At 34.5% G+C, this 14,484-nt stretch overlaps 2 protein-coding genes across 3 annotated transcripts; one reads left to right on the top strand and one right to left on the bottom strand.

Moving 5' to 3' along the window:
• Window positions 1-387: 387 nt before the first annotated feature.
• On the top strand, window positions 388-3,813 carry LOC120075962 (transcription factor HBP-1b(c38)). 2 transcript variants are annotated; one of them, XM_090313095.1, is made up of 12 exons: window positions 388-463; window positions 820-893; window positions 1,005-1,120; window positions 1,201-1,262; window positions 1,362-1,583; window positions 1,696-1,773; window positions 1,870-1,929; window positions 2,311-2,388; window positions 2,472-2,526; window positions 2,626-2,897; window positions 3,005-3,250; window positions 3,351-3,813. In XM_090313095.1, the coding sequence occupies exons 2-12, from the start codon at window positions 826-828 to the stop codon at window positions 3,495-3,497; spliced, it is 1,404 nt and encodes a 467-aa protein (XP_090169221.1). In that variant the 5' UTR covers window positions 388-463; window positions 820-825; the 3' UTR covers window positions 3,498-3,813. The 2 variants fall into 2 exon arrangements, with proteins under 2 accessions (XP_090169221.1, XP_038885653.1); XM_039029725.2 differs by lacking the exon at window positions 388-463 and adding an exon at window positions 542-560.
• Window positions 3,814-4,752: 939 nt separating this feature from the next.
• LOC120075963 (uncharacterized) lies at window positions 4,753-7,425 on the bottom strand. Its single transcript, XM_039029726.2, has 5 exons — window positions 6,922-7,425; window positions 6,642-6,735; window positions 5,795-5,832; window positions 5,568-5,703; window positions 4,753-5,230 (listed from the first exon to the last, which is right to left on the bottom strand). The coding sequence occupies exons 1-5, from the start codon at window positions 7,261-7,263 to the stop codon at window positions 4,815-4,817; spliced, it is 1,026 nt and encodes a 341-aa protein (XP_038885654.1). The 5' UTR covers window positions 7,264-7,425; the 3' UTR covers window positions 4,753-4,814.
• Between the last annotated feature and the right edge of the window lie 7,059 nt (window positions 7,426-14,484).

Below are 14,484 nucleotides of genomic sequence, written 5' to 3'. Positions count from 1 at the left end.
AAAAGTAAATTTTCTTTTTTAAAAGATTAATGAAAAAGTTATACAGATTATGAAATTAATATTTATAAGCTGGAAAAAATTATCAAATTGAAGAAGCAAAGTCTTACTTTTACATAGCTTGTGAACATTCATTAAACTAGGCATCGAACACAAATACAAATACACTAACCCAATATCTTAACAATGCTTTTACAATTTTTATCAAAATAAAACAACAAAAGAAGGAAAAAAAAAAAAGGAAAAAAAAAGGTTAGAAAGACCAAATAATCTGAAATCTCTCTGTTTCTCTCTGTCTTTTCCGTCTTGCATTTTCATCTTTCTTAAGGTCTAAGTTCAAAGGTCTGTCTTTAAAAACGCCATTGTTTCACTGTGTAAAGTCGAAGAAGATGAAGAAGAAAGAAAAAGGAAAAGACGAAAAAAAGGGTCGAAAATGGAAGATTAGACGTTGGAGATAGAAACGAAGGTTACGTACAGAGAGTGGAGAGAGAAAGTGAAATCTGTTTTACCTCTGAAAGAGTATTGGGAAACTAAAATCCCAAGTCAGAGAGCAATAATGAAAAGTCTGATTCTCTATTGCTTCTTACAAACACAAAACAATTTGTTTAATACAATCTCTCTCTCTAGTAGTAGTAGTAGTAGGACTGATACGCTATCCTGTTCTTAAAAAGATACATCAAAAGATTTTCTTCCACTGCACTGCGATTGCTTTTCTTTCTTCTTCTTCTCTCGCCAGAAATTGCTTTCAATTGCTCTGCTTTTACTACTTGTTTCTTACCTGTGAAAGAGAAAGAAAAAGTGGTGGGGTGTTGTTTATTTCAGGTAAATATGCAGAGCTTTGAAAACCCAGAACAGTTTTATGCCCATTCTTCTTCTTCTTCTTCAATCTTTCTCCGGTAAGCCCAGAATTGTTCTTCAATTTCTTTAATGGGTTTTGAGTTTTGGTGGGGTTTGATGTTATTTTATTAACTTCCATGGCGGCTCTCTGTTTTTTGTTATTAAAACAGGGGAGACGACAGTGGGCGATTTCTTACGCGTTTTCTTCCGGATATTGAGGAACTTCAACAATCCGCTGCTGCTATTGCTGCTTTTCATCAAGATGATGCTGTTGATTTAAGCCCAAGTATTCTATCTCTCTCTCTCATCTTTCAAACATTTTATCTGCTCTAACTACCTCCTGATTTTAAAATCAATTTTTTATAGGCTCTGTTTTTAGTTTAAAATCGACCCACAATACAGCTTTTCCAATTCACCTACCGTACGGGGTAATTTCATTCATCTCCCTCTCTTCGTACTATTTTTCTATCAACCTTTCGAGGGTTGTTAATGGTTTGTGGGTTTTTTTTTCCCGAACGTTTGTGAAGAGTACGGATGTGGGTTCAATAGGAAGAACAAGGTATTTAGACACGGGACAGGAATTAATGCGATTGAAGAGGCTGGCTCCGCCGCAGTCGGTGGCGGTGACGGTGGCAGCTTCGTCATCGTTGGGAAACGGGAGCTTTGAGAACTGGGGAGAGTCAGCCATGGCAGATAATAGCCAACAGACTGACACTTCTACAGACATCGACACCGATGAAAGAAACCAGGTGTTCTTAAATTGAAAGAAAAAAGAAAAAAACTTCAGGGTTTGAGATTATTATTCTTTTCTCTCTCTGGAGTTTCTTGTGGTGAAGTGTTTTTGAGTCTGTTTTTCTTTAGTTTCAAGGAGCTGCACATGGAGCTCTCATGGCGGTGGACTCCATGGATCAATCTAAAGCAAAATCTGCAGATCAGAAGGTTTCTGTTTTAAAGCTATTTCCTTCCTCTGTTTTCCATTTTCACAAATTTAGTGCTTGAAAGCTTCAATACGTAACTATTGAAATTTTTCATCAGACTCTTCGTAGACTTGCTCAGAATCGAGAAGCAGCCAGGAAGAGTCGACTAAGGAAGAAAGTAATGCCTTTTTTTTTTCTTCCTTTCTCTGTTTCTCTGTTTCTCTTCATCTTTGCAAAATCATATTCTTTGAGATCAGATTCAGACTGTTACAGTAGATTTGCAATAGGAAACTTAAATCACTTAAAGTTCTTGGGATCATAGGGGGTGGGCCATGAGTATAATGCAAGAAGTGGGGAATGATATTCAGATAATGAAAAAGACAATCATTCGAGTATAATGTAGGAATGTGAAAATTCTGTTGGATGAGTACTAAGTTTTTGCTTTTTGTATGATGAGCTGAAAGTTGTATTATGTCGTTGTCGGTCTATTAGAATTTTGATGTCTTGAGTTGATGAAGGGAATATATTTTGAACATTTATAGGTTTTGGTTTTGGATAGGCATATGTCCAGCAGCTGGAAAATAGTCGACAGAGGCTTGCGCAGCTAGAGCAGGAGCTTCATCGAGCACGCCAACAGGTGTTCGGGTGACCGAGACTTCCCGTGTTTCATAGTTTGTTTTTCTTGTAAAGTCTCTAATGGATGTGTTTGATTGATACCAGGGCATTTTTGTGGCTTCTGGGGCAGGGGACCATTGTGCATCAATGGCGGGAAATGGTAAGCAAGGATGAATTGATTGTTCCAAATTACAATATATGTTAGTTTGTAATATGAATTGCTGGATGAATCAGTTGTGTTGCGTAATATCTTTCTTAGGTGCCTTGGCATTTGATCTCGACTATGCACGTTGGCTTGACGAGCATCAACGGCTGATCAATGATTTGAGAGCGTCTGCAAATTCTCAGTTGGGGGATGACGAATTGAGATTTCTTGTTGATGGGGTGATGGCACATTATGATGAACTCTTCAGGCTGAAAAGTGTAGGTGCTAAGGCCGATGTATTCCATATTCTTTCGGGCATGTGGAAGAGTCCTGCTGAGAGGTGTTTCATGTGGCTGGGAGGATTCCGTTCGTCCGAGCTTCTAAAGGTAGAACTGTTACATAATCTTGAGATTAACCTTCACTTTTGATTGATATGTATCGAGTCGTGTTTTAGTTTAACTCACTTCCTGCCATTGGATTTGAAACCATTCAGATAGTAGGGAGTCATTTGGAGCCTTTAACAGATCAGCAGTTGATGGGTATTTGCAATTTGCAACAATCTTCTCAACAAGCTGAAGATGCATTGTCACAAGGGATTGAAGCTTTGCAACAATCTCTTGTAGAAACTCTCTCCACTGCTTCTTTAGGTCCAGCCAGTTCGGGAAATGTTGCTGATTACATGGGCCAAATGGCGATTGCAATGAGCAAGCTAACTACGCTCGAGAACTTTCTACATCAGGTAAAAGCTTCGACCCCATCCGATTCAACTTTCACATGTCAAAACCATGGAGTATGTATCCAGCTCTAATTGAGGAATCCTTCATGTCTTCTCTTTTTAGGCTGATCTTCTGAGGCAGCAAACTCTCCAACAGATGCATCGGATATTAACTACTCGTCAAGCTGCACGAGCGCTACTTGTGATCAGCGATTACATTTCACGTCTTCGAGCTCTCAGTTCTCTGTGGTTAGCACGACCGAGAGAGTGATATCTAGCTTAGCATATTGACACTCGGCTATGGGCATTGTCAGAGGGCAATCTACAGCAAGAACCTGGCTTCTTGGAATGGAACAATGGAAGTTTGAAGACTGTTTCAAGAATCCAATTTCTGTTGCTGTTATAGGAATATTAAGGGGTTATATAAGCTTGCAAGTGGAAACCTTTTTTCACCCAATTGTTTTCCACTCTGTTGTGTTGCCAAACAAGTGTCTTTTTTTTTTTCTTTTTCATTTCATATAAGTTTCTGGATGCTTAATTTGGTATGGTTTGATAGAGATTAATGTAGTCATATCCATATTAGTTCTTTTTGGTATGTTCTTCCGTTAAATCCTAGGATCTCAGATCTCAGACATTAGGGCTTGCTTGTAAAAAATGACTCCTTTGACTTCAATTATGAGCTAACTAGCTAACTAACGAAACTGTGATGTTCATTTTATTCGTCACTCGTCACTCAAATCAATTGCGATATAATGAAACATTGATCTTCATTATATGCTATGGATCTTTCTATTTTGCAGGTGATGAGTGTCTGCATTTCCGAACAAATTGTATGAACATGAATGAAGTCTCGTTTCGATTATGCCTTGAGCTAGAGCTTGCTTCTATCTAGGCCAACAAAAATATATGATCACAAAAGCTCTTCTTTGCTTGAACATTCTTCTTTACTTGAAAGATAGGTTATGTATACATTGTCTATCTTGATCTAATTTTATTGATTAATTTACAGCCAAATGTTTTGATAGATTGGTGAGTTAGCAAGTCAGTCTAGTTGTACAGTTACTTGCTTAGTACATAAACCATATACATCAATAAACTTAATAAAATTGACTTATCTTCCCTTCCACTTTACTTCTATCACATTCACTTGTATTAACTTTTATTTGTTCTTGCAAGTAAACTCTTTAGTATCGGTTACAATTATATGAACATGTTTTTAATCAAATTGTTTTTTAAATAAGAAAAATTTGGGTGTAGTCTGAGCTGCACCCTTCTCTTGTACAGCTTAGATAACATCCAACGGAAGGCTGCCATGTGTCAAACTTTGTTTTATCAAACTGATTTTTTTTACTTTGTAAAAGCAAGGGGAGCATGAGATTAGGTTACACACTTAATTATTGCCCTCTAAATAATAGTGTATGTGTAGGAAAAATGGAAAACAATACCCACCAGATGAATCAGTAGCTGATCTCATTGATAATAAAGGAAGTACTTCGGCCTAAATTGGTTTTTTTAGAGAAAGAAGCTTGAGAAATAAACCCAGTTTAACTAATTTTTACTTTTTGTTTATTTTACATACAAGCTGATACTATAATTCCTCATCAAGTTTAAGAAAAAGAAGATAGGCAATTAAGCCAACAACAGGAACAAATCTAAGAGAGCTTACAAGTCCAACCTTGCTATCCTTAACATTTTGAAGGTTTTCTCCAATCAACCAAGGCTGGAAAACAGTGTAAAGGAAAATATCCCAAATAAATGCATAAGCTAACCTCTCTGAAGATAGATATTGGATCAAGAACTCACATCTCTCTGCTACACCTCCAAAGTTACCATCTCCTCGACCAACGAAAGACCAGATTATTGATATGATGCATGTTGCACCACCGATCAGTCCAACGACAGGAGCTCCATTAGTCATCAAAGAGCCCAGCTTCGACTGTGGTTGCGGGGTGGAGCCTTTGCTAGCCTCGTTAAGCCGGATGGCCATATAAGGTATCAAAAAGGCTGGTGCATGACATCATGAAAAGTTGTTTGTTAGAAAAGTTATCTGATTACATCTTAGTATGTGAACTGTAACTTAACATCCCACCCCAAACCCATATGGAGAAATCAAAGGCAAATAATTAAGACCAAAATTAAGAAAATAGATCATATTAACCGCAAGAAAGATGGTATCATATACAAGAAATCCTATGATTCTCAGATACTGCAGCTGTTCAACTCACATAGAACCAGAAGATATCACTTTAAGACATGAAGAACGACTATTAAGGGGAAATATATGTGTTGGCTCCATCATCATTGGCACAAACCAAAGAAACAAGTTAGAAATAAAGCTTACTGTTCGTAAGGAACATCTGCAAGCCCCACAATAAGTCCAACGAACCACTGTACCGGTTCCTCTTTTGATCAGTGAACAACAGGGGAGCAAACATGAGCGTCCACGCGATGACAAAATTGAACAATCCCTCAGACATCTAATGAGAAAGAAAATTCTATCATGACAATGGTGGCATTGAGTGAAGAAAAATGAAGTACTGAGGTCAACAATTTGAAAATAATTCTTACAGGGTGAAGAACAGGAGCATCGATCAGACGAATGCCCACTGTCCTGCCAGAAAGTTTATTGCCAAAAATCACAAAGGAATCAAAATTGTAAAGTGCATTCCCAAGTAAGAACTATATTGAGGCCAAAGGGAGCCTAATTAAGCAGTAATCAACATGCACTCCTTTCCTTAAGATTGGAGGTTCAATCCCCCATCTCCACAATTATTGTACTTAAAAAGAACTATATTAAGGCAAGTATTCTATCAGTGTAAATAGGTTTTGCCAACTTGAGATTTGAGTATAATTAGACAAAAGAAACAGGAGTTTTAAAAGGGGTGTTTGGCCCACTAACTACATAAGTTGGTGTTAAACAAGTTAAACTATTGAAGTTTGCACATTTATCGAGGAACTCTATTCTTTCCTTTTTCTCTATTTTGCATATTTATCGAAAAACTCCATCTTATAACTCGACACCCTAAACACAAATTTCCTAACTCTAACATATTAACTCCAGACCTCAAAATTCAATTCAATGCCCCCAAACACAATCTAAGAATTTAAGATATCGAACTATTAAGTGGGTTCAAACTTGGTATCTTTGAAGATATACCAAATGAACCCATAGCAACCCCCTAGAACCTCTGTACCTTATCTCCTCACCACAGCTCTATCCATTGCTAGAGGAGGGATTCCCTTCCTTCATTTTAGTTTTCAAAAAAAGAAAAGGAATATTTGAGGAGAGACAGTTCCAAATACCAAGACAAGTAACTGTACAAAACATAAGACATACATTTTTTAATCGATTAACAGCGAAGTAATAACAAAAAGAAGTAGTTATAAAGTGAAGGAAACAACAAATCAAGCGTACCAGAGTTCATAGCAGGCAATATAAGGAAGAAATTCAGAGAAAGACCCAGAAGAGAATTCACAGTTTCTGAACTTATTGCCCATACAGGATCTCCCTGTAATTATGAAAAACCAAGAGAAATGAACTTTTTAATCGACGGAAACTGTAATCTACTAGAACAATCTTAATCTACTAGAACAATCTGAGTGTTCGTTTGTCAACAAGAGCTTAACAAAGTAAAACCTCAATACCCAACACAGAATTAAACTTAATTATACATGAAATAGCGATTAAAACAAACCGGGGCATAAGGAAGGATAAACAGCCACAAAATGTAAACGGCCTCAGTAGCCCAGAGCAGAATTCGAAGCAACCGTCGGACATCGGAATCACCCTCGTCGGATAAGCCCGCAGAATCCATCAATGTGGGTTTCCGGCGAGCGGCGGGGCGACTGAGAGAACAAAATCGGCGATTGGGTGAGGGTGAGAAGGGAGTGGGGGTGGAGATTGAAGGAGAGAGCAATGGTTGTTGTGGTCTGCAGAATCGGAAAGGAGAGACGGAGGATGTTAGAGTATAGGGTTTAATCACTGGAAAAGAGTGGTTGCAGAGTAATGCTTGTGATGCAATCATGGCCGTCGCCATTTTCTCTCCGAAGAGCGGTGCGTGGCAAAGTTATGGCTGCTAACTTGGATTTCGAATCTTGAGGCTTTCTTTTTGTAGGGAGGAATATATATATAGATATTATTTGAAAAAAAAATGAAATTTAATCGCCCTTTTCAAAATAGAACTATCTAATTTCTTGCTAGTTGCTACTGAGGTCTCATACTGACATTAAAGGGTTCTTTGGTGCACTTAGATGATATAAAATGTAGGGAGTTTTGATGTCTGAAGAGTTCTGATCGAGTATGTTCAAACACTGAGATGATATACGATACACAGAAAGAAAATGACGTTGACATATGAAAGACATTTCGAAAATGGGTCCATAAACCATTAAAATCGATGAGATAGGATAATGGCTTCCAAACATTAAGATGATATAGAATGTGGGGATATATCATCTCATGTTGGGTCCCCAAACAACCTAAAGAAACAACTCTACTCGTTGTCGTTGCTAAATATGAAATATAGAGAAGAGATCTAGAGGAAGAAGACAAGGTGTTTTAGAGAACGAAATAGAACAAGAGTTGGCAAAACAAACATAACTCAACTGACATATAAAATATGTTAGTGACCAAGAATTTTGTCGTGCAATCCCTCTTCCTCTAATTACCTAGATTCCTAATTGAGTATGAACTTAATGGGTAGAAACTTAGAACCTAGTATATATATAGAGATATTAGGGTTATGGTCACTAATATACCAAAATAATACACACTCAGTCTTTCTCGAATCCTGTCTAGTGAGAGATCGGGCATTTAGAAGACAATAGTCATCTTAAAACTATCCTAATCTCGAAGCCATTACCAATCTCTCAAACAGAATCCGATATGTTATTCATTATTGGCAATTTGACATGAATGATGCTAAGATTAATCTATTCTATATAAATTTAAAGTAATTATGCTAAATTATTTGAAAAGGTTATTTTTCAAATTGATGTTTAAAGAATTTATTAAAAAAAAATTAGTTTTTCTTTTTCAGTTTGCATGCTTCTTCTTCATGCTGCGAAGGTCTCTGCTGGTCGACAAAGGTCGCGGCGAGCCGTTTTAGATGCGTTGGATCTGAGCAGTCGAACGGTTCTTGCGCCGTCCATATAGTCGGTCCATTTCTGGTGTTGTCGGCGGAAGATGGGTGTGATACAGTTGCTGAAGATGAATACAAAACAAATTTTTGGTTCTTTTGTTTTATCATTTTTTTTTTTGATAATTTGATAAAACCAATCTAAATTCAAATTCAAATTTGATTGATAATATGGTAAATTTAAATTTAAGTTTGATTGATATTTTGGTAAATTTAAATTTAAATTCGATTGATGATTTTTTTGGTGATATTAGATTAATCATATTGTGAATTTAGGTTTAAATATGATTAATCATTTGTAGATTAAGTTTAAATTTGATTAATCATGTTGTGGATTAAACTTGAATTTGATTGATAGTTTTTGGTGATATACAAATGTTTATGTTACTTTAATTGTATTCTATGTACTCAATTATTGATTGAATTTTGGTAAAGACTATTTGGTGGTATTCTCCCATTATTTATGTATAATAATATATTCAAGAGTATTATATTATTGTGTCTTATATTTTGAATTGAATTATATTGGTCAAAATAATATGTTACTAAAGTAGCCTATGTTATCTGGATTAATTTAATTCTAAAATATAATATGTGCATATTCATGGGTTTATGCGGATAATTATCAGCCAAAAGAAAGATAGTTATTTGGCCAAATTGTGGTTATGCACGTGCTAATGAGTATGTGACAATTATAAGGATTGCTCATATGAAAAATACTTTGATTATTACGTTGAAAAGTATCATTTACAGTTGCTATTTTTGCCCAAAGGCTAGACGTCAATGTTGTACTAGGTATCACTACAAAAATTTTCACCTTTTCCTGTGCAAAAAAAAAATCAAGGCAAAGTACTTAAAACGTTGGGATAGATTATGTCAACACATTTTTTTTTGCCTCGGCATAATCATCATTGTATCCATGTCGAGAGAAGTGCCTCCCAACAAAACTATTTTTGTCGGCATAAATACAACTTTTGACAACACAATTGTTTCCATCGACAATCGACATATGTATTTTCCTAACAAAATACAATTTGCGTCAGTAAAAGCATATTTTTAAACAACAAAAATTTTCAGTTCAATAGACTGATTTCTGTCATCGTTATTTACATCGACATAAGTTGTTTATAATTTTATATATTTTTTTTGTAACAAACAAATTACCAAATTTTTATTTCCCGAATACTTAATTATGCACAAACAAAAATTAATCTTCAAACAAATCAATTGGGGACAAATATAACAAAAGTAAGCTTATATATTTAAAAATAAGATTAATATTCAATACACAAGTTATAAAATTCTACAAAAAAAAAAAAAAAAATTGTGTATGTAATTAAATTTGAACTTTTCTAGTTTCTTACAAATCACCTACAAAAAAAAAAAAAAAAAAAAAAAAAAAATTTAATCTTTCCTAAGCAAAAATACAAACCCAAATAAGTGAGATACTAAACCAAACTAAGTAATCATCCCAAAATCTTCTCACAATTTCCAAAAAATTATCTTTGAGAATTTACATGAACGACCTGAAATAGGAAAAACAAATATTATGAAAGATTTTTTTAAAATCAACAAAGAAAAATACACAAAAAGATCTTAACAATCACACAAAGACTTAAACAAAATGTTTAAAATGGTTATGAGGAATGGATCCTCTCTCAAACTACAAATATGTCGTGAATATAGCAAAAGAATAAAAAAGATTTCTACAAAACTACAAACTTGCCTTAAACACACCTAAAACGTAGAGAATGTTGGAATAAAAGTATCTATTCTATAGCTGCAGGATAGCCACATAACAATGTAACAAGTTCCTAAATCTACTAAAACACACATATTTAACATAAATTTACACATGTATAATATAATACAACATATATATGTATCTTTGGCGGCTTTGCTTACCCACCCATATTTCTTTGAGAAGTGACTTTCGTGAAACAATTCCACGAAGCCGACATCTTTATCATTTTTTGATGTCTATAGTTCAATAAAAAAAATTATTAGTTTGATATAATAAGATAATGAATAAAACAATAATGAATTTGCATCATATTAGTTCATTTTGCACTTATAGAAAGGATTTTGATCCACAACAATGATTGAAGTTGAGACATTTTCTACTCTTCTTTTTCGTCTCCTTTTTTTGGTACACAAATTTAAAATTTATTATTACCTAAGTGAAACTTTGACTCTAAAAAAAACTCAAAAGTTTCTAAAAGTCACTTTAACTCTCAAAGCCAACTAAAAAAGCTTCTAAGGAGTGTCTAAAAAGCATTTTCACTCTTAAAATAATCCAAAAATGGTTAAGTGCCACCTTGATTCTCAAACACAAACTAAAAAGTTCCCAAGTGTCACTTTCACTCTCCAACTAAAACTAAAGGGCTCCTAAAATTTGTCTAAGTGATACTTTGACTCTAAAGAAAAAACATCAAAAGTTCCTTTAAGTCACCTTGACTCTCAAAACTAACTTAAAAGCTCATACATAGTATCTAAGTGGCACTTTCACTCTCAAAACCAAACTAAAAAACTCTTAAAAAGTAGTCAAATGACACTTTGACTCTTAAAGCAACCTAAAAAGTTCCTAAAAAGTATGAATAACAAACATATTACCCAAAGAAACTAGATAACAATTGAAATCTATCTTGTAACTCCATGTCCACAAGAATAGTTTTTGACATACTTTTTATATACGATATTTTTTTACAAGCTTTTTGAACTTACAAATACTCGTGGAGTCCCTCTAGCCACAATCTAAAAACAAATTAAGTTCCAAAACATACACTTTTACATTTAGTTAAATAAGTAATTTAGTTTCTATCTCTAACTTTATAAATCTTACTTTTTATTTTTTCCATCAACATAAATCACATAATAATGGAATGTCAAAATTCTAATCATCATCCATGTAGTTCAAATCTTTTCACTCCATTTTTTTCCAACTATTTGTAGAAAAACAATAATTACAAGACAAGTGTTTAAAATTGATGCTACAAATATAAGTAAGATAGAGAAAAAAGAGTATATTCAACTACAAGTTACAACCTTTAGTTAAAACTCATTAATGTACTGTAAAAAAGTGTGTTCTCTTTTTCATTTCATTTCTAATGCATTCATTTTAATCATTTGAAAATAACATTTGAAAAAGCGGAGAAAAAAGTTGTTGGAAATGATCTAATGTACCATTTAGAAGTTTCAATTAGATCTTTATTTTAGTCAATGACACTTTAATACCTACCATTTAACTTTTTTTTAACAAGAAAAATAAATGTTAATAAAAAAAAAAGCATCGTGTTAACACAATAGGTAACTTACAATGTGCAACTGTCGGAGTTGGAGTAGCGTGTGACGCCAGTGTCGGAGGAGTGTGTGGCTGCCGACACTAGAAGAGCAGCCATCGGACCTCTAAGCTTGTAAGGAAAAAAGTGAATGGGGGAGGTGGAGAAAAAACGTGGGGGGAGGGGAGGAGTGGAAGGAAAAAATGAGGGGAAAGGAAAATGGAGGGAAAAGGAAAAATAATTTTTTTAAAAACTTTGGCCGAATCATTGTGCGTGGGATAAGTGTCTAGTTATGTTGACATAAATATGTTAAAAAAATATAGGTCTTGCTTCATTTTGGCCGACAATTAAAATTATGTCGGGAGAAACCAGTCTATGTCGAAGAAAATTGATGCATCGGGAAAAAAAAGATCGAAATAGGTAAAAATTCTAGTAGTGTATCTTGTTAAAGGGGGCCCATCATATATGTGAAATTATTTTGTCATAATTTAATTTATGACATATTGTATTAATTGTAAGTCTATGCTTTATTGTTTATTGTTTCAATGGTCTTACTCAAATATCTGGAAATCTTAGTTCAATTCCTAAGTTGAATGGATCGAACTTCAAGATTTGGAAGGAAAGCCTGGAGATATTTTTCGGATGTATGGATTTGGACCTTGCATTAAGGATCAATGAACTTACTTCTACTGAGGACTGAGGAACAACCGAATATGGCTAATATTGAGAAGTGGGAATGATCAAATCGCATATATCTGATAATCATTAGACACTCCATTCCGGAGTCTTTTTGGATTCTATCATGGAAAGTGAAAATGCCAATAAGTTTGATCTTGCATTATCAACTGTCAAAGTCATTACCCTTTCAATGCCCCAATCCTTCAAATTCTTTTCAATGGTTTTACCAATAGTATCACCTTTATGATTCTCAGTTGGACAAAAACTAAGTATCATTTTATGTAATCTCCAATCAATTGGCATTTAGTACCATGTAATTTATATTTTGTCACGATGTCAAACAATCCATAGTGAGAGAAACTCTATACTTCTTGTTTGCAAACATGTCTTTCAAATATTTTTTTTCTCATTAACATACAACTTAAGTACATCTCTAGCCATAGTAAACCGAGACAGAACAACAAATCTAGGTTGACTTGCACATGTTAATCTATCGAAAAATTTCAACAATTACCATTTCAACCAACGCTTCCCGAAAACTCTCTAAACTATATGACTCACATATAAGTTGTGAAGTATTATCCCCAACATTGTCTTTGTCTTTAGTTTTGAAAACTAATATTATTTGGGTTGGATCTCTCTTTTTCTGGTAAGGGTACTTTTTACAATTTTCCAAATGATTCTTCATAGTCCTAGTAGAATTATGTTTAGAAACATGCATAGACAACTCCACATTATTTACATTGAGCATGAGGGTCTTTAGGATCACCTTTTAGTCTCTCAAAATGATCCCAAAACATGGATTTTTTTCACAACCTTCCTTCTTTTCGGTGGATCTGGAATATCTGATGTCTCATTTGATGAATCAACCTCAACGATATTTGTATTGGCATTCGTTTCTACATCTTGTTCATTTTTTGAAGTATCAGTTACAGTTCCATCAAACTCCATATTTGTTGAATCCATGTAAGTCAACAGAATAAAAACTTATTTGAAAGTTTATTGTTATCAACTGATAGGAAAGCAACTGCATTAACTAAAGGCAACTTCTCCCCAGAAAGAGTATTAGCTTAAAAGTTTGAAGCTGAACCACACCATGTCAGTATCACACAATAATTTTCTTCTCAAGTTAATAAAAGCTATGTTAAATATTGATTCTTTTTCATATACAGAGTATTGTTGAAACCAATGAGGCAAAACTAGACCCAACAAGATCTTCATAATTGGTTCCCTTCAAATTTTTGGATCATCTTCTTCTAAAAACATTTGAATGATGGAAGTAATAATACATGTAATTCGTAAATGTAATCTCTAAGATACCTATTTTTCTAGAAATCAATAATCCAGAACATAAAATCTTCCATAATAGAAATTTTCTTGCTTAATTAGTATTTCAGTCAACCTTGATTCCAATCTTACAGAAAATTGATTACGTAAACCCAAAATAAGAAGAGATTATCAAAAGACCGAACAAGGGATTGCCTAGAAAAATCCATAATATATAATCCATGAACGAATGATTCGATTGTATCAGCTCAGAATTAAAAATAGAAAAAAACCCAAACAAATTCCTATTGCTCTAATAATATTCATTTTTGCAACCATAACAACTCTTTTAATTAAAAAATAGCATGAATAAGTTCCCCCAACTACTAATAAAACCAATCCGTTGACTATCACAGAGAGGAAAAAAACTCAAAGTAATAAAACGAGGGAGAAAAAAAATTATCAAGTTCTTCAAGTTCAATGGACGGATCAATGGAGGGGAGGCCGACAGTGACCGAGGGTAGGCTGATGGTGAACAGATGGTGAACGAGGGGAGATGACGGTGAACAGGCTGAAGATGAACGAGGGTAGGTGGACAGATCATTAGGGCTGGGCTGCAACGATGGACGCTGGACGGATCGATGGATGGAGTCACTGTGGCTGAAGACCCTACACGGACAGATCGATGGTCTTCACGGCTCATGTTGTCGCTGGCTGAAGAGTCGAAGACGAAGAGTCTAAGAAGTAAGAAAAAACCTTACGCACGTGTGAACTCCAATTCAAAAATCCTACGCGTGAAGAATTTCATTTTAAAAATTATATCAGTTGGGTCGGTTGAGACCCAACTGACCATCTTCACCAACCTACGTGAAGGTTGGTTCAAAAAACTCTAAACCGC

Source organism: Benincasa hispida, chromosome 4 (genome assembly GCF_027475165.1).
Source record: "Benincasa hispida cultivar pf3 chromosome 4, pf3_genome.v1.1, whole genome shotgun sequence".
Lineage (NCBI taxonomy): Eukaryota > Viridiplantae > Streptophyta > Magnoliopsida > Cucurbitales > Cucurbitaceae > Benincasa > Benincasa hispida.
Note: the sequence above shows the minus strand (reverse complement) of the source record. Positions and strands in the feature narration are given on the sequence as shown.

Coding starts and splice junctions, on each gene's coding strand:
- LOC120075962 (XM_090313095.1), top strand. CDS start 826: ATGCAGAGCTTTGAAAACCCAGAACAGTTTTATGCCCATTCTTCTTCT. Junction 2,389..2,471: donor TTCATCGAGCACGCCAACAG/GTGTTCGGGTGA, acceptor GATTGATACCAG/GGCATTTTTGTGGCTTCTGG. Junction 2,898..3,004: donor GTTCGTCCGAGCTTCTAAAG/GTAGAACTGTTA, acceptor GAAACCATTCAG/ATAGTAGGGAGTCATTTGGA.
- LOC120075963 (XM_039029726.2), bottom strand. CDS start 7,263: ATGGCGACGGCCATGATTGCATCACAAGCATTACTCTGCAACCACTCT. Junction 5,833..6,641: donor ATTGCCTGCTATGAACTCTG/GTACGCTTGATT, acceptor CTGGCAGGACAG/TGGGCATTCGTCTGATCGAT. Junction 5,231..5,567: donor GCAGATGTTCCTTACGAACA/GTAAGCTTTATT, acceptor GTCATGCACCAG/CCTTTTTGATACCTTATATG.